Source organism: Bidens hawaiensis, unplaced genomic scaffold, assembly GCF_021521415.1.
Source record: "Bidens hawaiensis isolate Kalapana, Puna unplaced genomic scaffold, B.hawaiensis_p1.1 tig00005944_1, whole genome shotgun sequence".
NCBI classification, from domain to species: domain Eukaryota; kingdom Viridiplantae; phylum Streptophyta; class Magnoliopsida; order Asterales; family Asteraceae; genus Bidens; species Bidens hawaiensis.
Window position 1 is genome coordinate 947,495 of NW_027491393.1, and position 25,268 is coordinate 972,762.

General features: G+C 35.5%; 1 protein-coding gene and 1 pseudogene across 1 annotated transcript; one reads left to right on the top strand and one right to left on the bottom strand.

Moving 5' to 3' along the window:
* LOC143631128 (wall-associated receptor kinase-like 6 pseudogene) overlaps positions 1 to 25,268 on the top strand; it is a 42,998-nt pseudogene that overhangs the window by 15,565 nt on the left and 2,165 nt on the right.
* On the bottom strand, positions 50 to 7,408 carry LOC143631129 (uncharacterized). The gene is made up of 11 exons (XM_077099978.1): positions 7,179 to 7,408; positions 6,811 to 7,102; positions 5,608 to 5,729; positions 4,612 to 5,047; positions 4,384 to 4,541; positions 4,117 to 4,273; positions 3,601 to 3,684; positions 3,017 to 3,228; positions 1,388 to 2,707; positions 886 to 1,261; positions 50 to 139 (listed from the first exon to the last, which is right to left on the bottom strand). Exons 1-11 carry the CDS (start codon positions 7,406 to 7,408, stop codon positions 50 to 52), a joined length of 3,477 nt encoding a protein of 1,158 aa, XP_076956093.1.

Below are 25,268 nucleotides of genomic sequence, written 5' to 3' on the forward strand. Positions count from 1 at the left end.
GTGTCATATATAAAAATGAGTTAAGTTTGAGAAAACAAAGTACTTTAATTTAAGCAGTTATTCTTTCACGAGTTAAAAGAGACATGTAATCAATGAGAAAAATACAAAGCAACGATTCAGCAACTGCAATGGTGATACCCTATAGCACACCACATACTCAGACGAAGAAATATGTTGATGTTTATACCATCAGACAACAAGGTATCACCAAGAAAAAATTGAAAAAAATTGAAGGTCGTGAAAATGTTTTAAAGCATGTAGTGACAAGAACTCAATATAATCTTTTCATTACTCTTAAAAGAAAGTTACAATCTCCAATAACCAGCCACCAATCTTCAATAGCAAAATAAGAACAAACCAGACAATAAAAGCACAAGAATGCGACAGAACAATCACAAACTAAGAGAGGAGTGAAAGGGTTTGTGTCTGGAAGAGAATTATGTCGGCTGCACATAACCTACAACCAACCTCTTGTTTATATCAGAACCAAACGGGCCTGCTAACATGAACCCAACTGGGCCTTCAACACAATATATCAGCAACATGTTTAATACAGCAGCCCACTTCAGGTATGCACCACCAGGCTCAAAAGAAAGCTCCAGCAAAAATAACCGAGACATAAAACAAAGAGTAAAAAACATAAGAAAATATAAAACTACCAAATATAAGATATAAAACTGAAGTGTTGATATATATTTTAACACCCCCCCCCCCCCCAGTTTTATATCCAAAACACATTAACTAGTCCCAAACTTTTGACCATAAAATCATGCTGAATTACATGTAATCCTTTTGTAAGAATATCTTCAAGTTGCTGCTCAGATTTAATAGAAACAGTCTTAAACATTCCAGAAGATATCTTTTCTCGTAAGAAAAAAAATCAACCTCAAAGTGTTTAGTATGATTATGAAACACAGGATTAGCAGCTATAGATATAGCTGTTGAATTATCACAGTGTAATGGAACAGGAACATCAACGGCCACTTTTAACTCCTTTAATAAATTTGCAACCCAAATCACTTCCTCAGCACAAGCACACATTGCATACTCTGCTTCGGAAGAAGGGCGAGAAACAGCGACTTGTTTCTTACTTTCCCAAGAAACTAGATTAGACCCAAGAAATATACAATACCCGGTAACAGATCTTCTTGTGTCAAGACACTTTGCCCAGTCTGAATCTGAAAAAGCCTTTAGACCAAAAAAATCTCCTTTCTTGAACAAAATTCCCATCCTAGGAGCCTTTTTCAAATACCTCAATAGCCTAATTGCCAATTACAAATGTGCATTTGTTGGCTTATGCATATATTGGCTCAAAAACTGAACTGCATAACAAATGTCAGGCCTTGTATGGAAAAGATATATTAATTTACCAATTAATTTTTGATACCCGGTGACACTTTTTAAAGCAGACTTATCTTTTTCACAAGCATTCATAACAACATAGTTTTGTTCAATTGGAGTATTAACCGGTTTACACGCACTCATGCCATACTCGGCTAGTAACTCCATGCAATATTTTCTTTGTGATAAATAGACCCCTTGATCTGTTCTTATGACCTCTATTCCCAACAAATATTTAAGTAATCCTAAGTCTTTGGTTAAAAATTTTGATTTCAACATTTGCTTAACATTCTCAATAGCAGCCGAATCATTTCCGGTTAACACAATGTCATCAACATAAACTAACAACACCAAAAATATAGACCCTTCAGATTTGATAAACAAGGAATGATCACATTTAGACTGAACAAAACCAATGTCACATAATGCACTAACAAGTTTAGCATTCCACATTCGTGGAGCTTGCTTTAAACCATAGAATGATTTAACTAATCTGCACACACGAGTATCATCATTAGAAAAATAACCCTCGGGTAATTTCATGTAAACCTCCTCATTTAAATCACCATACAAGAAAGCATTATTTACATCTAGTTGGAACAATGGCCAATCATTGGCTAAACTAATAACACATCTCACAGAAATCATTTTAACAACCGGAGAGAAGGTTTCATCAAAATCAACCCCTTCTCTCTGGCTATAACATTTAGCCACTAATCTAGCTTTATACCTATCAATTTCACCATTAGATTTATACTTTATCTTATACATCCGCTTACATCCTATAGCTTTTCTATCCTTAGGCAAACCAACTAATTCCCAAGTATTATTTCCATAAAGAGCACGCATTTCATCATTCATTGCATTAACCCAATTCACATCTGTCGAAGCCTCTTTATAACTTGTAGGTTCAACACATTTATTAAGGTTAGACACAAAAGACATATTCTCAAAAGATAGATTCAAGTAATTAACCACTTTCTTAAGTCCATATTTAACTTTCCCTTCGACAACAAAATCACTTAGTTTTCTTGGAAAACCAGTGTTTCTAGTTGACTTCCTAAGAGGAGGTTGACAACTAGTACCCTCAGAAGAGTTTATATTTTCACGCTCAACTCTAGTTGGATCTACCCCACTAGAGCCATCACTAATACTTCCAGATGTAGAACCTGCAGTTTCATCGTCAGCCCTAGAGTTGCTACTAGGTTGCTGATCCTCACTAGAGCGATCAATGTTCACCCCCAAATCATCATCGGGATTTAATTCATTTGAAGATTCTTTAGTTGCTTCATCATCATACAAATTGAAAAAGTTCAAATGATTAACAAACAAGGATTCATTTGACTCAACAGATTTTTGAAACACACTATTTTTAAAAGGAAAAACATTTTCATAAAATTTTACATTTCTAGAAAACAATATTTTCTTGTTATCAAGACTCCACAACTTATAGCCCTTTTTTTGATTTGAGTATCCCAAAAAAACACATTTTTCAGCTCTACTTTCAAACTTATTTGTAATATTTAAATTTGTACTATAACACAAGCAACCAAAAACTCTTAAATGTGACAATGAGGGTTTAAAACCAAACAGACATTCATAGGGGGGTTTGCCTTCTAAAACAGATGATGGTGTCCTGTTAATTAAACATGCGGCAGTTAGAACACACTCAGACCAGAAAGAAAGAGGAATTCCCCCTTGAAAAAGTAAAGCCCTAGCAACATTCAAAAGATGCCTATGTTTTCTCTCCACAACACCATTTTGTTGTGGAGTATGAGTGCAATAAGTGTGATGAATAACACCATTTTGTCTAAGGAAATGTTGAACTTGATGGTTTACAAATTCAGAACCGTTATCACTTCTGATGATCTTAATAGTTTTGTCAAACTGATTTTTCAACAACATAAAAAAACTTTCAATATTATAGAAAACTTCCTCTTTACTTTTCATTAAGAAGATCCACACTGCCCTAGTATAGTCATCAACCACAGTTAAAAAATATCTAAATCCATCTTTGCTTTTAATTCTATAAGGACCCCATATATCCAAATGTACAAGATCACCTATAGTTTTAGATTGATGATCACTAAGTGGAAAAGGTTTTCTGTGTTGTTTAGCTTTATGACAAACATCATAAAGATGATCATAATTTTGGAACTTGAAATTCAAATCAGTTTGCAAGACTTTTAAAACATTATCAGAAGGATGCCCTAACCTAGTGTGCCAAGTATTTAAAGTATCATAACTATTTAAACACACCTTAAAAGACCTAGAATCACCACCACAGAAATAAAGACCGTCTAACTGGTCACCATTCACCAGGACTCTCCTTGTGAGTGAATCCTGAAGATAACATTTATTTTCATCAAACACTACTTTAATTTTATTGTCTTTAGCAAGTTTATAGACAGATAACAAATTAACATGATACTCTGGACAATCAACACATCACTTAAGATAATATTGTCACACAGTCTAATACTCCCAAGTTTAGACACCTTAGCATTAGATCCATTCGGATGTTTAACAAACACATTATATTCAGATACATCTATCTGGTCAAAAATATTTTTTTTCGGTATTAACCATATGTTGATTAGCCCCAGAATCAACAATCCAACCAGTGTTACTTAACGAAGGAAAGTTACTAGCAAAGCATAGAATTCTGTCACTAAAACTACTAGCAGAGAAAGAACCAAGACAATTACCTCCAACATGAGAACTAAAAGGCCCTTCTCCTGTTTTCTCATTCAGCAAACTAAGAAGTCTAGATACCTGATCAGGTGTTAGAGAAGTTCCTGAACTAAGATTAGACTGGTCAGACGACTTATTTTGAATAACGTTATTAGAAACAGGAGATTTATTCATCTGGTTAAATGATTGACTTCCCTTTGGTCTAGGACCTTGGGGATATCCAACAATCTCAAAGCACCTTTCAATAGTGTGCCCAATTTTATTGCAGTATGTGCATTTAAGATTGGGGTTTGCCCCCCTGCTAAATTTTTTCTTGGTGTCAAAAGATTGATTAGACTTGACACAAACCCCATGTTTTGGGTTTGTGACCTAGAAGTCCCACTAGAGTTCTTATGAGACTCTTCCCTAGAAATGATAGAAAAAGCTGTTTTTATAGTAGGAAGAGGGTCCCTGGTTAATAGAGACGTTCTAACAGATTGATAAACATCATCTAAGCCCATTAAAAACTGCATAAGTTTTATTAATTGACTAAAATCATTAAATTTTTCTGAGGCAATTACAAGTCGGTAGTTGAACCATGGCATCAAACTGTTTCCACATAGTATTAAGTTTGTGATAATATTCAGCCACAGAATTACCATTTTGATTAACAGGGTTTATTTTTTGATATAAACCAAACACAACAGACCCATCAACTTTATTATAAGTTTCTTTTAAATCTCGCCAAACACTTAGAGCAGACTTAGAAAACATTTTTCCTAGATATAGTTTATCGGAAATAGAATTTAAGATCCATGAAAGAACAACAGAATTGCATCTATCCCATTGTTTAGCAAGCACATCATCCTCAACATATTTAACACAAGTTCCATCAATAAAACCAATTTTATTCTTAACTTGTAAAGCAAGAAGCATAGCATTAGCCCAAACCGTGTAATTATCAGTCCCTTTTAATTTGATAATTATAACTGTTAGAGTGCTAGAGTCACTTGCATGAAGATACAATGGATTACTAGCATCCAATATTAAACACACAACATGAATCACACAAAGATCAACAAACTAAACAAAATACAGGGGATGCCTCTCCCTGTAATCTGGTCCAACTAGCCTAGTAACTCCAAAGGCCTAGTGCCAAAAGAATGTAAAGACAAAAATAAAAGATATGGAACAATCTCACCGAGATTTAAGCAGCAATCCAAGAGCAGATAATCGCCTTAAATGATTTACAGCAACAAAGAACTCCAGATTTTTTTCTCGATCGGACAGAAAACTAGGGATTCAAAAGAAACCCTAAATTATTAGACTTAATAGCGGAAGAACCAGAATCACGTCAGCGAATAATCGACCAGAGCCCTTAGAGCTCCGATACCATGAAAAGAACTCAATATAATCTTTTTATTACTCTTAAAAGAAAGTTACAATCTCCAATAACCAGCCACCAATCTTCAATAGCAAAATAAAGAACAAACCAGACAATAAAAACACAAGAATTCGACAAAACAATCACAAACTAAGAGAAGAGTGAAAGGGTTTGTGTCTGGAAGAGAATGCACATAACCTACAACCAACCTCTTGTTTATATCAGAACCAAACGGGCCTGCTAACATGAACCCAACACAATATATCAGCAACCTGTTTAATACAACAGCCCACTCCAGGTATGCACCACCAGGCCCAAAAGAAAGCTTCAGCTAAAATAACCGAGACATAAAACAAAGAGTAAAAAACATAAGAAAATATAAAACTACCAAATATGAGATATAAAACTGAAGTGTTGATATATATTTTAACATTTAGGTGAGTTAGAATCAATATAAGCAAGTAGAGCATCTTACCCATAAGTTATTTTAAGACAACAAATCTTCTCTGTTTTAATAAAGATGGTATACAAGAACAATAAATCAAATGAATGAAAAGTTTTGTCAAAATCTACTTAATTTTATCCACCATAAGCGGCAGGTTGATATCGTGTCTCATATTTGCTGATCTCATGAACCTAAATGTATAACCAACAGTTGATACATTTTTATTTGTTTAGAGTTATTGCGCAGCAGAAAAATATTACGTGTGACAAATACAAAGAAAGTGTAAAATTACCCAATGTAGGTGTGTTCTTTGTGTCTAGGGAAAAGTGACGTCACAAATAGAAAACGGATCAACCAACGTGTTCTTGGATCAATCTCCTCAAGAGCTAGTGGAAATCACTCTTATGTAAACCGAGATCTCGGATCTTGTAGGGGTTTTTTATGGACCGCTTGTAGTAAGAAAGGAGAAGGAGAAGGGAGTTGGTGAAAGGATAAGGTAAACAATATTCTCAAAATATTGATATGTGCATGGACGGATGCACTATTTATAGTGCATCTCGATGCCCATGTATTTCATTATAACTGGCCCAATGGGCTCATATTACAAGGCCTCAGGCCCAAACATTATTACAAGTAAAGAAAGCTATATTAAATACATCGGGATAAACATGAAAAATACAAAAGACTAAATAAATAAAACGGGGCTCTACAATTAGTCTTTTCGTATTATCTTCAGCTTCCATCTTCAATCGGTCTCATATATATTCGAAAGGGGCGAATATCCAATAGTTGATTGTCAAAACAATAGTGAACGAACTTGTTGAACTTTCAACTATTTTGTCAGTGGTGTCCCTCCAAACATCTTCCATCGTGGACAAAGGAGAATTGTAAAGCTTTAAGAAATCCTCGTTGTCGAGACCCGCCAGTTCATGTTCGTCGAAGAAACGAAGCGTGTGCATGATCTCACAATGGATGACCACCTCCCCGTGCCGTTTTCGAACTCCCATGCAACAAAGTCATATAGCATGTTGGCAGTGAACGGTTCACCATGGTAGATCGGCTCTCCATGGTCTGCAGGCATCTTGTATCTCCATGCCTTTCTTCTCTTGCCGGTGTTGGGGTCCACTTTAGTGGGATGCATGTATGATCTACCCTTGTTGAGTGTGAAGTTAGGATAGTCATTCTTCCACTCTTTGTTTAATAAGCGCTTGAACCAACCTTCCAAGTTCTCGTCATAAGTGCCTCTTCCTACAACTCTTCTAAAGTAATTCATGTCAAATTGTGACAATGAATACATATCGGAGTAGCTCGAGTAGGTCAGCACCGTTAACATGCCTGATTGCCCATCTTCTACTGTCGGTGTGCCATTTGAAGTATAGAATGGGTGAATCATTGTGATACTGGTAGTTTCGGCATCTGAGACTTGATGATTTGCCGATGACATGCCACTTCTTCTTTTTCTTCGGCACATGAGAAGTTGCAACACCAGTTGTTGCAAGAGCCACCACAGCCATTGGCTCTTGAACCGTTACTTCATCAGCACGAACCGGAGTGTCCACTACCATTAAGCCCAAAACACGTTGGTGATTTAAGTGGTGGGGCATTTACTTATGAACCAAGGATCTCTCCTATCAATGGCCGATATGGGATTTTCCTAGGGTGTTACAAACACCCCCCCCCCCTTTTGGACTCATCGTCCACGATAAGGTTTGCCCTACCATCCAATCCATGATGTGGGATTCACCTAAGGTGTACCTCGCGACACCCCCGGGGACTCACCGTCTCTAATGAGGTTTGCCCCATCATCCCGAACAGCATAGGAGTAGCTCTAATATCACTTGTAACGCTCGGCCCCCCACACCACCAATATTGTCCGCTTTGCCTACGAACTCACGGATTTATTTTTGGTTGCCCAGGTGGAGACTTCCTAGGAGGCCTGCTACTATTCCCACCTGAGCACGCTTAACTGTGAAGCTCTCCTCTCGTCCACTATCTTTAAGCCCAAAATGCGTTGGTGATTTAAGAGGTGGGGCGTTTACTTATGAACCAAGGATCTCTTCTGTCTACGGCCGATGTGGGATTTGCCTAGGGTGTTACATCTTCATTCACTTTCATTTAAATTTCATTCAACCTGTCTTGCTCACCCAACATTTCCTTCAACCTGTCGACCTCGGATCGGAGTTCGACGTTTTCAGCCATAAGAGTACCGACATTCCTTGAGGATCCTTGATCACCCTCAAGTAAGCTGATCCTGGCTTCCAAACATTCAGTCTCTTGCAAGACTCGATCCATCCCCTTCTCCAAGTCATCTTGTAACTTAGCTTGAAGACGAGAAGACGATGGAAAGTCGCTCTCGAGAAAAGAGACTCTCGATTCAACCCTCAAACCTTCATCGTGCTGCCTAGATAGTGATAGAGATTGATCAGTCAACAATTTTTGTTGACTGTCAACTCGCTTCTGGAGAGCCTCGATCCACAATCATTGACTTTCAGTGAGGCCTTTATCCACCTCGCGCTCACTCTACATCTTGGCAACTCTTTCCACCAAACTGGCCTCTTTCTTCCTTTGTTCCCTGACAAACTCAATCATTAGTGAGAATACTCAACCGAGCCTTATGGATCTAGTTCATGTGATTACAACAAGTGATTCGAATGTATACGATTAAACGTTTACTATTAGGACGATGAGTATACGATTAGTGTGTGTAGTGTGTGTGCCTAGAGAGAATTCTGCAGAGTAACAGTACACAATCATAAAATAGGAATTCTCATTATGTTAAGAATAATGTACATGGTATATATAGAGGATGAGTTCATTCGTTAAGCAATCCTTAACGAATGACTCATTCGTTACATTAATTGATACGAATGACCAACAGTCATTCGTTCTTAATTACATTTACACGAATAGCCTTCAAACTTTAGACTGGGTAACGAATGTGACTTACATTAAACAAATGGACTCATTCGTTATGGGATAACGAATGAGCCTTAAATTTAGGCAAATGGGCTAATACATTAATTACCAAAATGCCTTTGATACATTAAACTAGTATAATAATATATTATAAAGACCGAGGTGTCGAATCATGTATCAAAAATTAGCAACTCCTTCTTAGCACGTTTCTCGTTTGATTCCTCCAATGCTTGAATCCTTTCAAGGATAGGATCCGTGTACACCGGAGCCTTGGTATACTTTCCACTTGACAACGGGATTGGAGTCATGAAAGTAGCTTGGGTAATAGTGGGGGAAGTGGTTTATTGTGTAGGTTCTGCTTGGGTTTGGATTGGCATGGTTAAGGTTTGGATTTGGAATGATGTGGTAAGGGCTAATGGTATGGTTATTGGCTCTGTTGGGGTTTCGGTTATAGGCGAGGTAACTTGTGCAGTGGTGGAGTGTGAGGTAAAAGTTTGTGACCAGTATGTAGAGGTTTTAAGTGGTGAGGTGAAAGCTAGCGATCATATGGGCGAGGTTATTCAAGGAGGTGATTGGGTTTGTTGCATTAGTGAGGTGTGGGTTGGAGGGGTAACAGGTAGGTTTTCAAGGATAGAGAGGGTTTGTCTGGTCTAGATGGAGAAATTTTGAGTGAGGTTATGGGTGAGTTGTGCAGCTTCCTAGTTGTATGTTTGGTCGTTGATTTGGGTTCAGAGTCCTAGGAAGTTTGCCTTTCTTGGCGGCTAAGGTGAGCAGTAGGCTGTAGGTGAGGTAGTTGTTGGGTCGGTAATGTGGTTTGTGGTGGAGGTGTGGCTGTTTGGGCTGGCTGTGTTTGTGTCAAGGTGGAAGTAGGAAAGATTACCTTTAATGAGGTTGGCATATTTGAAGAGACGGGCTTCTAGGAGTCCCTGACTCTCCTCAAATGTTTGAGCGATTGTTCGGGCTCTTCCTCCTCTTCGGTCTGATGAGAAGAACCACCAGCAGAAGGCTTATTAACAGACTTTCTCTTTCGCTCGTGCTTCGTTTTCGACCTTCTTTCCGGCTCCATTTCTGGCTCAGTCTCAGAGGCCTCATCATCAGGCTCTTAATCATCTCCACTATCATCATCATCACCAACATCACTATCATCACCAGACTCTTCATCAACGGGCTCGGTTTCAACAAACAAGCCGAACTTGGTACCAGGAACTTGTCCCTAATAGTCAGAACCTCCTCTCACATGTGGTCCAACATCGCCTTGAATACCGTATGCTTCACCATCTTTGCATGGTAAGGCTCTGTTGCTGGCTTCGGCACCTTAGGCATCATGTCATCCAAGGATTGTTGGTCAACGCGTTTGCATACCTACACAAGAAGAAGTGTATCTGGTAGTAGAACTTGAGTTGGTTTGTAAGACATGCCTGATGTGGCCTAAAATATACATACTATTAAATAAATATTTCCTACACTTTTAAGTATATTAAGCTAAGTTTTTATTGAATATTACTCAGGTGGCTCATATATTAAACCAGAACCCAATGAATAAATATTTGAGTATAGTATTGTCGTTATTATTAGAATCATTGTTAATTGCTACTGTTATTATTGTTCGCCTCAATTGAATAATTTAAATTGTGAACTTTCTTAATTTTAATGATTTAGTTTTGATTCTAAAATTTCAATACATGTCTTTCGTTTGATTTGTGTGGACAGGGATTTAACAAAAGTCAAGATACATGTCTTTTTAATTTATATATCAATAATTATTTGAAAGTGTTCATATTCCCAGCCCACTATATTATATATTAAAGAAAAAACCCAATAAGAAAAGAAATATGACGGTGAAGGAAATTGTAAAGCAAGGGCATTATTAATATAAAAGGAGGAGGACTCTAACATAGAAAGGGGGAAGGAACCCTACGGACAAGGAAGAAAAAGATCGACGGGTTGGGGGAGTCAGCCATCACAAGGTTTTAGAAGAATAAGAGAAGATGGCACTATGGTTCAAGTAGAGAGTGTCCGGGTTCAACACCTACTCATCCAATCATCTTTATTATTCGGTTCGAGTTTATTATTGTTTGAACTTATTTATTGTCTTTTGGTCTTGAGTATGGTTGTTGGCTAGACCCTTAGACTGCCTAGGCTATGATGAACCTTTGATTGATGTTTGATTTTATTTGAGATTTGCTTTTCGTTATCGGTTTATGAATCAGTAAAGAGTTTAATATTATTTATGTGATGCATATGTGTGCTTGGTTTTATTTGATGAATTTTATTGTTTCACAGAGTCTTTGGTGGTTGCCCGTCATATAATAGGATTCTGTTAGGTCATTTACTGTGTGTTCTTGACTAGTTTGTGATTGATTTATAATAAGATCATAGAAACAATATTATTAATCAAATAAATAAAAGTGTGCTGCTAACCTAAAATGTTGTAAGGTAATAGGTTATTAATAGGTCTTGGTTGATTAAGATTGCTAGATTTAGTTCTTGGTAAGGAGTCCGTCTAAACTTGATTTTTCAACTTTGTCTATTAATGTCGAATGAATTTATTAAATTGCTTTTGATTTTCGCGCTGTAAGGTAGGATTTCGTTTAAAGGTACTCGTTCATAATTGATTAGGTAATCGTAAGGAAGTCTAATATTAAAACTTGTGTGTTTAAGAAGTTAATAGAAATCCATATGTGTCTTCTTGAGAAGGGTCAGGGGTCCTGTTTGGGTTTTCTTTTAAGTGAATATTTTATGATCCCAGTTCCATAATAAGCATTTTCCGATTAAGTGATAACTAAAATATTGGAGATTCTAGCCTAGGTGGTTTTCCATCATCATCATCTGCATTAAGTCTAAGATCTAAGTCGAGTCGTCTTTAGTTTTATTAATTAGTTTAATTTTAGTTTTTAGAAAACCCCCCTTTTAATAAATAATAAGAAATAAATAGTCGTGTCTGTAGTTGAGTCTAATTTAGCTAGTTAACGTAATTTAAAGAGTCTCATAAATTCGATATCCGGACTTACTTAACTGTACTAGCGTCGACCGGTTCACTTGCCGGTTAGTAGTTTTAGTTAAGTTAAGAGTCTAGAATTATTACTTAGTGTCTAGATTAGCGTTTATTAGTTAATAAATTAATAACTACTTTTAGCACATCAAGTTTTTGGCGCCGTTGTCGGGGACTCTTGGCGATTGCGTTCATTAGCTTTGATTAGACTTGCTTGATACATCCGTGCTATTTGCATTCTTTTTCTAATATTATTTTTTTAGTCGTAGGAGTCTAAGTAGATTTATATTAAGTAGTTTTTATTTTATTTTATTTTATTTTTCTTTTTGTTTTTTTAGAGTCTTTTTGAGTCGTAGGAATTAGGATAATATAGTTTAGTTTAATTGTTTTAAATTAGTTTTGTATTTTTCTGCAATATATAGTTTATTTCACTATTATCTGGTGCCCGTGATCATTTTCTATTTAAGTTTATCTTTGCAGTGATCTTCATGGAGTGCTACTATGTGCCCAAATTTTGCCTGATATATGATAAGATGGGGAATGTTGTTGGTTGCAAGGACCCATCTGGTGCAATGATGGATTACATACCACATCCAGAAGAGATATTCATTGATTTCATGTGTGTCGTCCGTAGCATTAATCCAAGTACACCGCTTTGGAATTTTATGGATGAGTTTCAGTCAGGCTTAAAGAGTCGAATACAATTTAGTGAGCCGATGATAGAGTTTGAGGATGTTGGGTTGCAGAAACAGATAGAGGAGTGTATTCTCTCTTGTGAGGATGAGCTTAGGGATGAGTTTGGTGAAGATTTGGTGGGTTTAGCTGATATTGATGAGAGAGATTTTAACCTCGAAAGAGATATTAAGGAGCTTGAAGTATTGTTATTCGGGGAGCCGGTTGAGAAGCTAATTGTCAAAGAGGAGTCACAAGAGATATCCGAAGAAATGAAGAATAAAGAACTGCATCACATAGTGAAACATCATCCGCGTGTGTGTGGTAAAACTAGCAGGTTTTTAGAGATACTCGTTCATGGATCGCCTTGTAAGCTAAGAAACTCAAGAAGGAGGATATATGGAGTCAGAAATCAAAGTGTACCAAATTTGTCACATCTTCAGAATTTCAATAATTGGTGGATCAAGCTGAATGCTTATTTTTGTGGTTACATGAGTTTGGGAACTAGTTCCTTCACAACTAGTTGTAAAAGGAGAGTGTTGAAAAGCACTGATGGGAAGAAGATAAAGGAGAAACCTCCTGATTGAGGTTTCGGGAACGAGTCCAGCTGAAGACTCTTTTATAAACTTAGCGTTTCCCGGGAGGCAACCTGGTACTATGTTTTCATTTTATTTTTATTTTTACTTTGGTGTTATTTCTTTGCTCTGTCGGGTGTTTCTTCTCTTACTTGCAGGTTATTCGAAGGTTGCTTATGAGATTGTCGATGAGATATGATTATAAATAAGTGTGGGGATGCCACTTGCTTCAGTATTGTCGCTTTTGTTCGTGAAAGATGACGTTATTTGAAAAGAGTTTGATGATTGGGTTCATATTTGATGGGCACTGGACAAGACTTACGAGGCATATCGTCAATTTACCAGGGGAGTCTATTCCAATTCATTAATTCATTTTTATTTTTTGCATAATTTTATTTGTAATTTCCATTTTCTCACATTGAGGACAATGTGAAATTTAAGTGTGGGGATGCGAAATTGATGTTTTTCGGCAAAAATAAAAATATGAAAAAAAATTATTAATTACAAAAATTAAAAAAAAACCTTAAAAAAAGCCTAAAAAATTTTTGAAAAATGTCCCAAGAATTTAATGAAAACTTTTGCATTATAATGGAAAATGATAGAAAAAATCGGGAAATTGGTTTTTCAAACTACTAATATATATGAGATAATATAAAAAGAAAGCGTACTAAGCTTGGGATGTATCGGTAGGCCCAACTAGTCTTGAAAGGTTTTCCATTGCATGTTCTTAATAAACCTAATTAATCTTAGATTTTGTGGGTTCTCATCCTAGGGGGGATGGTGAAGCTGAAATTCGATAAGGCATAGAAAGTATTACCATAAGCTAATTACCCTAAGGTAGTGAGAATTGAATGCACTTTAAAATCAGCACGCCACTCCGTTTTATGAAAATAAATAAAGAGTGCTAGCGCCCCGCCTTGTCCAATTTTATACGAGCTTAGAATTAGTTATATATTTATAGGTAAAAGATGCCTAAGTGCACAATAAATTAAAAAAAAATAAAAAAATATAAATAAATAAAAGTATTCCAAAAATTGGTCTGAAAAGCAAAGTGAATGAGAAAAGCTACGTAATGAAAAATGCCAAAGAAGCATTCTCAAAAATAGAAAAAGAGACCAAAGTGCACATACTAAACGAGACTGAGAGTTTACGTGTTGCCAAGGGGATGGCGACTCTGAGGATACACTATTGGAGCTCGAAAGTTTTTAGTCGATAAATATTATTTTAGGGAATATATAAGACAAAGTCCAATAATATTTAGGGCATACTCGTATGACCTCACTTGACCTATCATCCATAATTCCATCTAAGGGTATTTTCTTTTTACCATTAAGGGATTCTTATCTTATGGTGATATGTTGAACCAGTTTGCTTCAACTCAATTTTTAATTGTCTTTACTATGCTTGAGATGAGGTAGGTGGATCTTGACTAAAAAGGTGTGAGACCCACAGGCTTTTTGATATCACTTAAACATAATTGCTAAATGTGCATAGAGGCTTGATAGGCTGGTGGCTGGGTTTAAGTGGACAACAATATCGGCAATCGCGGTTTTTGCGTTTATCTGAGCTTTAAAATAACCTATATGTTTTTAAGACCATATTTTCCGATTATGATTCCGCTGCAAGTACCTTTTTCAGGGACGAAAAAGATTCAAGTGTGGGGATATTTGATGTGGTCTAAAATATACATACTATTAAATAATTATTTCCTACACTTTTAAATATATTGAGCTAAATTTTTATTGAATATTACTCAGGTGGCTCATATATTAAACCAGAACCCAATGAATAAATATTTGAGTATAGTATTGTCGTTATTATTTGAATCATTGTTAATTGCTACTGTTATTATTGTTCACCTAAATTGAATAATTTAAATTGTGAACTTTCTTAATTTTAATGATTTAGTTTTGATTCTAAAATTTCAATACATGTCTTTCGTTTGATTTGTGTGGAAAGGGATTTAACAAAAGTCAAGATACATGTCTTTTTAATTTATATATCAATAATTATTTGAAAGTGTTCATATTCCCAGCCCACTATATTATATATTAAAGAGAGCCCAATAAGAAAAGAAATATGACGGTGAAGGAAATTGTAAAGCAAAGGCATTATTATTATAAAAGAAGGAGGACTCTAACATAGAAAAGGGGGAAGGAACCCTACGGACAAGGAAGAAAAAGATCGACGGGTTGGGGGAGTCAGCCATCACAAGGTTTTAGAAGAATAAGAGAAGATGGCACTTTGGTTCAAGTAGAGAGTGTCCGGGTTCAACACCTACTCATCCAAGCATCTTTATTATTCGGTTCGAGTTTATTATTTTCGTTATGAATTTATTGTTTTTACTTATTTATTATATTTTGGTCTTGAGTATGGTTGTGGTTAGACCCTTAGACTGCCTAGGCTTATGATAAACCTTTGATTGATGTTTGATTTAATTTGAGATTTGCTTTTCGTTATGGGTTTATGAATCAGTAAAGAGTTTAATATTATTTATGTGATGCATATGTGTGCTTGGTTTTATTTGGTGAATTTTATTGTTTCACAGAGTTTTTGGTGGTTGACCGTCATATAATAGGATTCTGTTAGATCATTTACTGTGTGTTCTTGACTAGTTTGTGATTGATTTATAATAAGATCATAGAAACAATATTATTAATCAAATAAATAAAAGTGTGCTGCTAACCTAAAAAGCTGTAAGATGATAGGTTATTTAATAGGTTTTGGTTGATTAAGATTGCTAGATTTAGTTCTTCGTAAGGAGTCCGTCTAGACTTGATTTTTCATCTTTGTCTATTAATTTCGAATGAATTTATTAAACTGCTTTTGATTTCCGCGCTGTAAGGTAGGATTTCGTTTAAAGGTACTCATTCATAATTGATTAGGTAACCGTAAGGAAGTCAAATATTAAAACTGGTGTGTTTAAGAAGTTAATAGAAATCCATAGGTGTCTTCTTGAGAAGGGTTAGGGGTCCTGTTTGGGTTTTCTTTTAAGTGAATATTTTATGATCCCAGTTCCATAATAAGCATTTTCCGATTAAGTGATAAATAAAACATTGGAGATTCTAGCCTAGGTGGTTTTCCATCATCATCATCTGCATTAAGTCTAAGATCTAAGTCGAGTCGTCTTTAGTTTTATTAATTAGTTTAATTTTAGTTTTTAGAAAACCCCCCTTTTAATAAATAATAAGAATAAATAGTTGTGTCTGTAGTTGAGTCTAATTTAGCTAGTTAACGTAATTTAAAGAATCTCGTGAATTCGATATCCGGACTTACTTAATTGTACTAGAGTTGACCGGTTCACTTGCCGGTTAGTAGTTTTAGTTAAGTTAAGAGTCTAGAATTATTACTTAGTGTCTAGATTAGCGTTTATTTAGTTAATAAATTATTAACTACTTTTAGCACATCAATGCCATAATGCTGACCTAATCTGTTCTTACTTGTTGAACCCTCCCTTCTGGTCAGACAAACAATTCGCAACAATGTGGAACAAATACTTCCAGTAGGGTGGCAGATGCTTCTTCTCACACGTTGTCTATAACATCTCGGATTTTCCAAACCCGTATTCTTGTACGATTAAACCCGACCTGGAAATTTTTTAGATATTTATTATTAATCAAAAATCAACTATTTATTAAGTATTTAGGTTCCAATGTTCATTTTATACCCTTTACAATTCACAAGACATTCATTTCTTGTTTTATGCGTAAAAAGTTCAATATTTAACCAATTCTCAAACCACAGGACCAAAGCTGTCAAATTATGAAACTCCACCCTTAGGAGGCCGGAGCACCACGTGATGGGTGGCAGCTAGCCCACCACTGCACCATGGACATGCTGATCAGATTTCATGCTCGATCTTGTTTCCTAGTTCGATTTTGGCATTAAAATCATGTATTTTAGGCATATATAAGGGAATTAAGGCCCAAGAAAACATATTATAACCAAAATACAAGTCCCTAATAGTTACTTACTAATCAAGATCAAATATTTATGTTTATTTCAGTGATTTTGTCATTAAAACGATATTTACTTGCTAAAATGAGTAAATCTTCCAAATACGGTTCGTTTTTGCTATTCTAATACAAAAAAGCCTCATAAATTCTGCCACAAACTTTACATTAACCCTAAGAGACCTCCTCCAGCTGTCCTACCCTCTGCTCTTCATCAAATCCTTCGGTTTTTACTTATTCGTTGAAGATACAATGCTTGTTCGTTTTGCTTTTCTTAAGTGTGGACCTTTGACTCTTCGTTGTGGTTGATTCTTTCACTTTCTGGGTAAGTTGTAAATTGTAAAATTATTCATATACACTCCCTAGTCAATAACCTTCAATCAATTTCGGTGTTTGAAGGGTGTTGACTGATTAAATCGTTTAAAACTCGTTAAAGGGTAAAATAGTCAACTTGTTTGACTTTACGTTTTCTCATACTTCTGGTTGGATTCAATGTTTGGTCCAGAATACTTTTATTCTCACAACGAAATTTTAAGGCTACTGACCAAAACCCGACTTCCGACTCGTTGTTCGGATTCTGGTCAGTACCAGCTTGCTTAAATCTTAAATATAACATAACTTGAGTTCCAAACGTACATTTGGATTGATTCCAGCAGCCACAAGTTTGTTTTTATTTATATCATCATATATAAAATATTCTGATTCTGATTGATTATAGCATTTGACGTGTAGTGGACGACTCGCTTATTCGTCAGCTCGTTTAATCGCATTTATTAATCGTTTGTCATTAATCTAAGGTGAGTTTGATCATTCCCCTTTTTATCTACTGTTTTCAAATGTTTTGAGGACATATGCGTACTTATTATATTTCCTATCATATATATATATACACAAACTCGCAAACATAATCATTGTGTGTATATCAATTAAATGATGTTTGCTAATTGCTATTTGCTTACGTGTATATTCTATCATTGTCGGAGAGGTCCACCGTATTCCCTTGTATAGGGTGCTCATTAGTATGATCATACGACCGTCTTAGTAACCGGAGCCTTATTCGCTTGGCAAAGGTAAACTGACAAATATTAGTCATCGTAATCAATGCCCGATTCGCTTGGTAACGATTCATTGGCACACTAGCAAGACTTTGGTTGTGTATATGGTTTATTAAGCTTTGATTGAGTATTACCACATATGTTTGTTTGCGTATTTAACATTTATCATTATCATTTATCATTTATCTATCATATATATATATTGTTGTTGTGTCAAAATCTGGTGATCATCTCACTCAACATGTAACGCCCGTTAATTTCCAACAAAAGGTTTAATCTTGTAGTGTTATGTACACCTTTCGGGCTTGACCCGGCATTCTCCCGGGAGCTCCTTGCAAACCTCGTAAACGTTCTCACTTAACTTTCCACCCAAGTTGCTACATACTTCAATTTGGAGGGACTTGGATGTAACTATTTTATATCATAAAACAAAAGAAAACTCTAACACTAAACCTATTTGCAGTCGTCGGACCTGGACCCCCCCTGTTCGTTTTTCTTCTGCCCAGCCAAGTTTCAGCCGTGAAAACTTCAATTCAAGGTCGGTTTTATGATTCCCCATGTCTTTTACACCTTAATTGATCATATTAACGCGCTTATTGGTCGTTAAGATTGAGTTTTAATTATAACAGCTTGCTGACAAATTCGTATACGTTTATTGTAGGGTCTGTAACGCGATGTTAATCCATTGCTTTTGATCGATTCTAGATTCCATGATGTTCTACTTTGAGTCTAGTTTCCAGAAAGGTATAATACGTAATTTTTGGACGATATTTGAATAGTTTTTATGATTTTATAAAATCGAGTGTCAAAGCTGATGTGGGATGTCGGATTCTGATCTGTCTTCCCGACATCATAACCTTTTTTCGAAAATTCTAAATTGGTTGGTTTCACTTCTGGAAGTTAATATTTTGAGTTAGGAACCAAACCCAATTGAATCGTTTAATTTGGCTGGGTAATGAATTTTATAAAAATAAAACCATTTTGTTGCGCAGCTAAAATAGCTGCACATACCTTTCTGTGTTGGAAGAATTTTTATGATTTTTGTGTCCACTAGAAAAATATAATAAAAATATTTTTATAAACTTAATTTATTTATGCAGCACTGGTAAAAATTTAATAATTTAATTCCATGGTTTTCCTATATAATAAAATATATCTTTGCATGCTAAAATCTGCATGTTATATTCGTATTGATCGATAAGTTCGTTTTAGGCTTAACCGGTGGCTGCCCTTTCTCGCATCTTTCGGGGCTGTTATAATTGAAGTTCATGCTCTGTCAACTTCCTAGGTATGTCACTTGCATCATACTAAAATTTCTTGGCCAATGGAGGTGTTTAGGTCGGTCAATCGATTTTAGTTCGAAAACTAGGGTTTATCGGGTGTAGGATTGGCAATTGTTGAGTTTGATGCGTTAAACGATCGGAGGACCGACCGAATTAGTTTGTACAGCCCTAGGGGGGTTTAAGGGCTGTGGGAAAATTATATTTTTGATGCACGGGGCTGTCGTGGTTAGTGCTTCGTTAATCGAGTCGGCAATACGCGAATTTTCGTTTAAACGTTAAAGAAAGAGTTGTAAAAAGGAACCGTCAACCCTATCAACTCGGGTGACATAATCTTGGTGAATGAAAATATTTAAAATGGAATTTGGTCCATTCGGGGCTGATTCGTTTAACAAATGGTTTTACGGTTTATTTCACGCGCATTCGACCCGATTTGATTATCCTTGGGCCTTGGGCCAAGTTGTTGGGCCTTCGGCCAAGTGCTGGGCCTTGGGCTGAGTTGTTGGGCCTTGGGCCAAGTGCTGGGCCTTGGGCCGAGTTGTTGGGCCTTGGGTCAAGTTGTTGGGCCTTGGGCCAAGTGCTGGGCCTTGGGCCGAGTTGTTGGGCCTTAGGCCAAGTTGTTGAGCCTTGGGCCAAGTTTTGGGACTTGGGCCAAGTTGTTGGGCCTTGGTCCAAAGTATTGGGCCTTGGGCCCAGTTGTTGGGTATTGGGCCTGAACGGCTCATTAGGCTAGAGTGTTCTTACAGTCTAGTTTAGTAACGCGTTGGGTATAATTTACAGGCCCTTGCTTGTGATTGTGCACTTAGGGATTTCCTAGCTCGTTGCAGGTGTTCGATTGATTCAGGTGAGTTCATGATGCCCTTTTTACTCTTTTACGTTTTGGGCTAGCATACACACCGAAATACAATTTTAAACGATTTTACTCGTTACAACTATTTGGATGGTATTACATAGCCTTATTCATATTTGTCCATTTATTAAACTATTTGTGAACTATATTTTATGCCTTAGGATATTGTAGACTCGTTTATGGTCTTATATTCCTTAAGGTTATATACCTGAATATGGTCTAGACTCGATGATGTTAATAGGCTTGGTAGTAATTGAATGCGAGTAGACCTATTTACTTAGTTCATGTATTGGACTGATTAATATATATTACCTTATGGCCTATAGGCTTACTTGTAATTTGGAATGTCTTGGGATGATATATATATATATATATATATATATATATGTATGTATGTATGAATGTATGGAGGTATGTATGTATGTATGAGTATGTGTTACCTTATAGCTTACGATTGTGTGATGATATTTAGTTCCTCGAGACTAAGAATGATGTGAGTAGGCTTATTGATGTGTGTATGCATGGTAATCACGGCCGGGTCAAATTTATTACTCGGGTACTAAAATTACTTGTGGTCTAGGCTCGAGGTTGCTATTAGGCCTAGTATTAAACGATTTTTCCTGATGAAACGTTTAAACTATTTTATATAGGCTTGTTAGTATATAGTTGGCCTTGGAATGTTATAGTATGTATATATATATATATATATTTATTGTTTGGCCTATATTTGGCGATGTTGTAGTCGTTTTGACTACTGATGTGTGTATGCATACTTTGTGTTTGCATGCACTGATGTTACGTGTTGGGTTGTACGTGTGCTCGACCCTGATGTTATTACTTGGATGAGATGTTACGTGTTTGGGTTGTACGTGTGCTCGACCCTGATGTTATTATTTGGACGGTATTTATAGGGATATAAATATATGGATGTATATAGATGTCTAAGTACGAATACTTAGTGTTGATGATGGCCTAACTGTTCGTATCCCGTATTATATTTTAAACTCTTGGAATGTTTTATAATCCAGTTTTTATATTTAAACTCTTGGAATGTTTTATAATCTCGTTGTTATATTTAAACTCTTGGAATGTTTTATAATCCCGTTTTTATATTTAAACTCTTGGAATGTTTTATAATCCCGTTTTGATATTTAAACTCTTGAAATGTTTTTAAACGAATTTATATAGGCTTGCTAGCAATGGTAGGCCTTGGGATGTTAAATATATATATATATATATGTATATACATTATTGCTTGGCCTATATTTGGTGATGTTTTAGTCGTTTCGTCTACTGATGTTGTGTATGCCTACTTTGTGTTTGCATGCACTGATGTTACGTGTTTGGGTTGTACGTTTGCTCGACCCTGATGTTGAGCCGTGATCGGGTCAAATATATTACTTGGGGAAGACCCGGGGTGAGGGGGCCGTATCACGTGCTTGGATGTATGAGTCGGGATCGGGTCAAATATATTACTTGGGGAAGACCCGGGGTGAGGAGGCCCGTATCTCGTGCTTGGATGTATAAGCTGTGACCGAGTCAAATATATTACTCGGGTTTGACTCGTGGTGGAGAGGCTCGTGTCATATGCTTAGGTCTTACCGCGTCCGGGTCAAATATATTACTCGAGTCTTGACTCGTGGTGGAGAAGCCCGTGTACGTGTGTTCGACGATGATTGTATTACTTGGTGAATTATATATAATTTATTTTATTTATACCTTCTCTATTGTTTATAACTATAGCTTTGAAATAAAGTATGAATTATTGTTTATGAAAACTTGAACTCACTCAGCTCAAGCTGACTTTGTGTGTATGTTAGATTGACTTTCAGGTTGAGGATTAGAGATTTCCGCTTGGACGTGCTAGAGACTACTCGGACGGTTGAAGGCACATCTAGTCGAAGAATTAATAACGCAAACTGTTTCTTTTAAATTATTACCATAAGTATTTAAATTTTGATTTTGGACACCTGTACCTGTGTTTTGGGATTTTTAATACTTAAACTTTTCCGTTATTATTTACTCTTAACTTGTTTTAAATACAAAGAATCGTTTGGTTTTACATTTTTGTGAATTTGTGGATGTGATTACCAACTGTAGGATTCCCGGGATTCGGGGTCTTACACAACATGTGTTGTTGATAAACTCTTTTATTTTCTACGCATATGCAGGTTGCATTGTATTGAAGATTGAAGTTGGACACTTAGACAAGACCTTAGGATTTAAAAAGGAAAATCATTGCTTAAGTTTGTTTGGAATCATATTTATGTATTTGGAATTGTTTGTTATAATTGGATACTCTTTGAACAAAATAATTAATTAGATATTGTCATTTATATTCATGATAGTATATTCGAGCTGTGAGCAATCGGATCACGCTCCGATATTTTTGTCTTAGGTTCGGGTGTGACATTGTCCACTTCACGTCACAACCAATTGCATCAACAAATTCTTGTAAATACTTCTTCAAGCGGTTAAAGAGGTGACCCTGACGCGTCCTTGATGATCAATGCTCGCCTAACATCCTCCTCTTTTATCAGGAGCTTCTTTCCCGCCACTTCGTTGAGATTATATTCCCATCTTTCACGGCTTGGGCCTTGGTCCAGGATTCTTCAACCCAACTCATATAAATTTCCGGATTTGCAGAAATAGCATGCATAAGCAGAGATTCTCCCAACCCCTTTATCATTGATATGAAACTCGTTGTTTCTTCTTCCTTGGGAGATCTAGAGGACAGAACATGTTATGTTGCTACAATGTCATCATTAACAAACATTAGAACTGATAAGTTAATAAAAAGAAAATTTTAAACTTAGAAAAAAAATATTCAAACTGAAAAATTTACAAGTAAAAATGAATCGAATCGAATTTTGACGATTCGATTCTATTCAAATTAACAAAGTAAGGCAGACAGAAGATATGTACTGAAAATTAACAAGGGAAAATGAATCGAATAGAATTTTGGAAATTCGATTCGATTTAAAACTACAAAGATAAAATAGAAAATAGTCTTTGAAATAACCAAGTCAAAAGGAATTGAATCGAATTATCAATTGAATCGAATCAAATCGAAACGAAACGACTCGAATTTAAACGAATCGATTCGAATTTTGAAAATTCGATTCGATTTAAATAAACTCAATTATTAAATTTATTCGATTCGATTTAATTTATCTCAATTCATTTTAAAGTAAATCGATTCGATTTAAATTATATTCGATTTGATTAAATTTTGCTTTATCCGGAATTCAATTCCTTTGAATACGAGATTCACCCAGGGCCGATATTCATTTTGTATAAGTTTCATGCTCGTTTCTAAACCTAATCGAAGTCATATACACACCAAAAAGTCTAAGTTTTTCAAAACAAAAACCTAAAAGAAAACAAGTTTTGTACAAAAGTACATTCAAATAAGTTCAAACAACATTTCAAGATGATGATAACAACCCACAAACACTGATTTTGTTCAACAAACAACAAATCTGGGTTCAAAAATCACATCGGTTCATCCATTGAACCGAAACCCAAGAATAAGAACAAGAACAAAACATCATAAATATGATATGCTAAACATAGATGATATTATACCGAAGGAGATGGATCAATGGATGAAGATTATCAAATGTAAATCAAAGAACAAAGCAAGTTTGATTGTGTATAAGGTTTGAAAGGATGGCGTCGGTTTTGGTTATTTTAGAGGGAGAGAGAGAGACAGTATGGAGAAGTTTAGAAAATGTTAAGTGAGTGAATGAAAAAGAGAAGTTGGTTGACCTTATATATAGAGTCAGCCTATTTCACGATAAGGTCAAAAACCTCTCATGTTTTAAACGATTTTGCACTCTCAATCCCCAAAGTTTGAAACTATTTACAGATTCAAACACGAAAAATATTTGTACACCGAATCCAAACACTTCATTATATACAAGATATATTTTGTTGGTTCACACGCTTGACAACATTTGCATAAGTGATCTTCCGTAAAGCAAATATAATAAAAGAGAAATAAATCAACAAGATAAATTAATATTATAAATAAAGTAAATTAAAATAAAAAATAAAATAACTTAAAATTAAGTCTTCACGTTAAAAACACAAAATAAAACAAATAAAAATTAAAGTTAAAAATAAAATGGGAGTAAACAAGATTTTCAAGTTATATTCGTATTTTTGCGAAAAAGATCAAGACATGGAATCACATTCTCTTATAACGTCCTAGATCGCACTTTTATTTCAATAGTATTATGCCAAAAACCCAAAGTTAATAGTAGATATATTAAACTTAAGACGTATTTTGATGTCAAAGTGATACGCTAAGGTATATAGTAAGCACAATACTTATATGGTCCCCATTTAATCCAACATGCTACTGACTCCATCATACCTCGGACATAAATTGTGTTTGTCAGATCACCCCAAATTGACTCCGACCCCCTAACGATTGATCAAAACATTTTCATAACATTTAAGCTTTTGCAAATTTTACAAGCATCAAACGTTGAACCATGGACTTACATGCCACGCAAGTCGAACTTACATGCCTTCATTCAAGGTGTTTAGGACTTTCTTGTTTGCCCCACCTCAAGTGGTTCTAGATCCCTTTTGTTTGTTATTTATCAACTTTTGTTGACATTTATCATTTAAGCACGCGTTTTCATTTGATTTTTAATATTTATAAGCAAAAATGATTTTGTTGTGACCAATCACTAACAGGCTCGTGTATGACCGACTAATAACATTTTTGTCTTCATTAATATGTCTTTACATGAAGTCATGTAATCGCTTCATAAAAGTAAAACCACTAGCATAGACAGATGATTTAATTTATATCACTATGATACTTGCTCATTTGTTAAGTCATGTAATCGCTTCATAAAAGTAAAACCACTAGCATAGACAGATGATTTAATTTATATCACTATGATATCAATCAATGATCTTCTTGGCTTTTAATCTACTAGTTTCATGTGCTAGGATCATTCAAGACAATTTCTTATCATTTTTTAAATGTCAGATCAATTTTTCAAAATTTTTAAATTTATCCGACTCTCACTAAACAGGAGCTCCCTCTAAACATGAAAACATCTTTTGAATCAATTTTTGATTTTCTTAAAGTAAATAAAATATTTTTGATA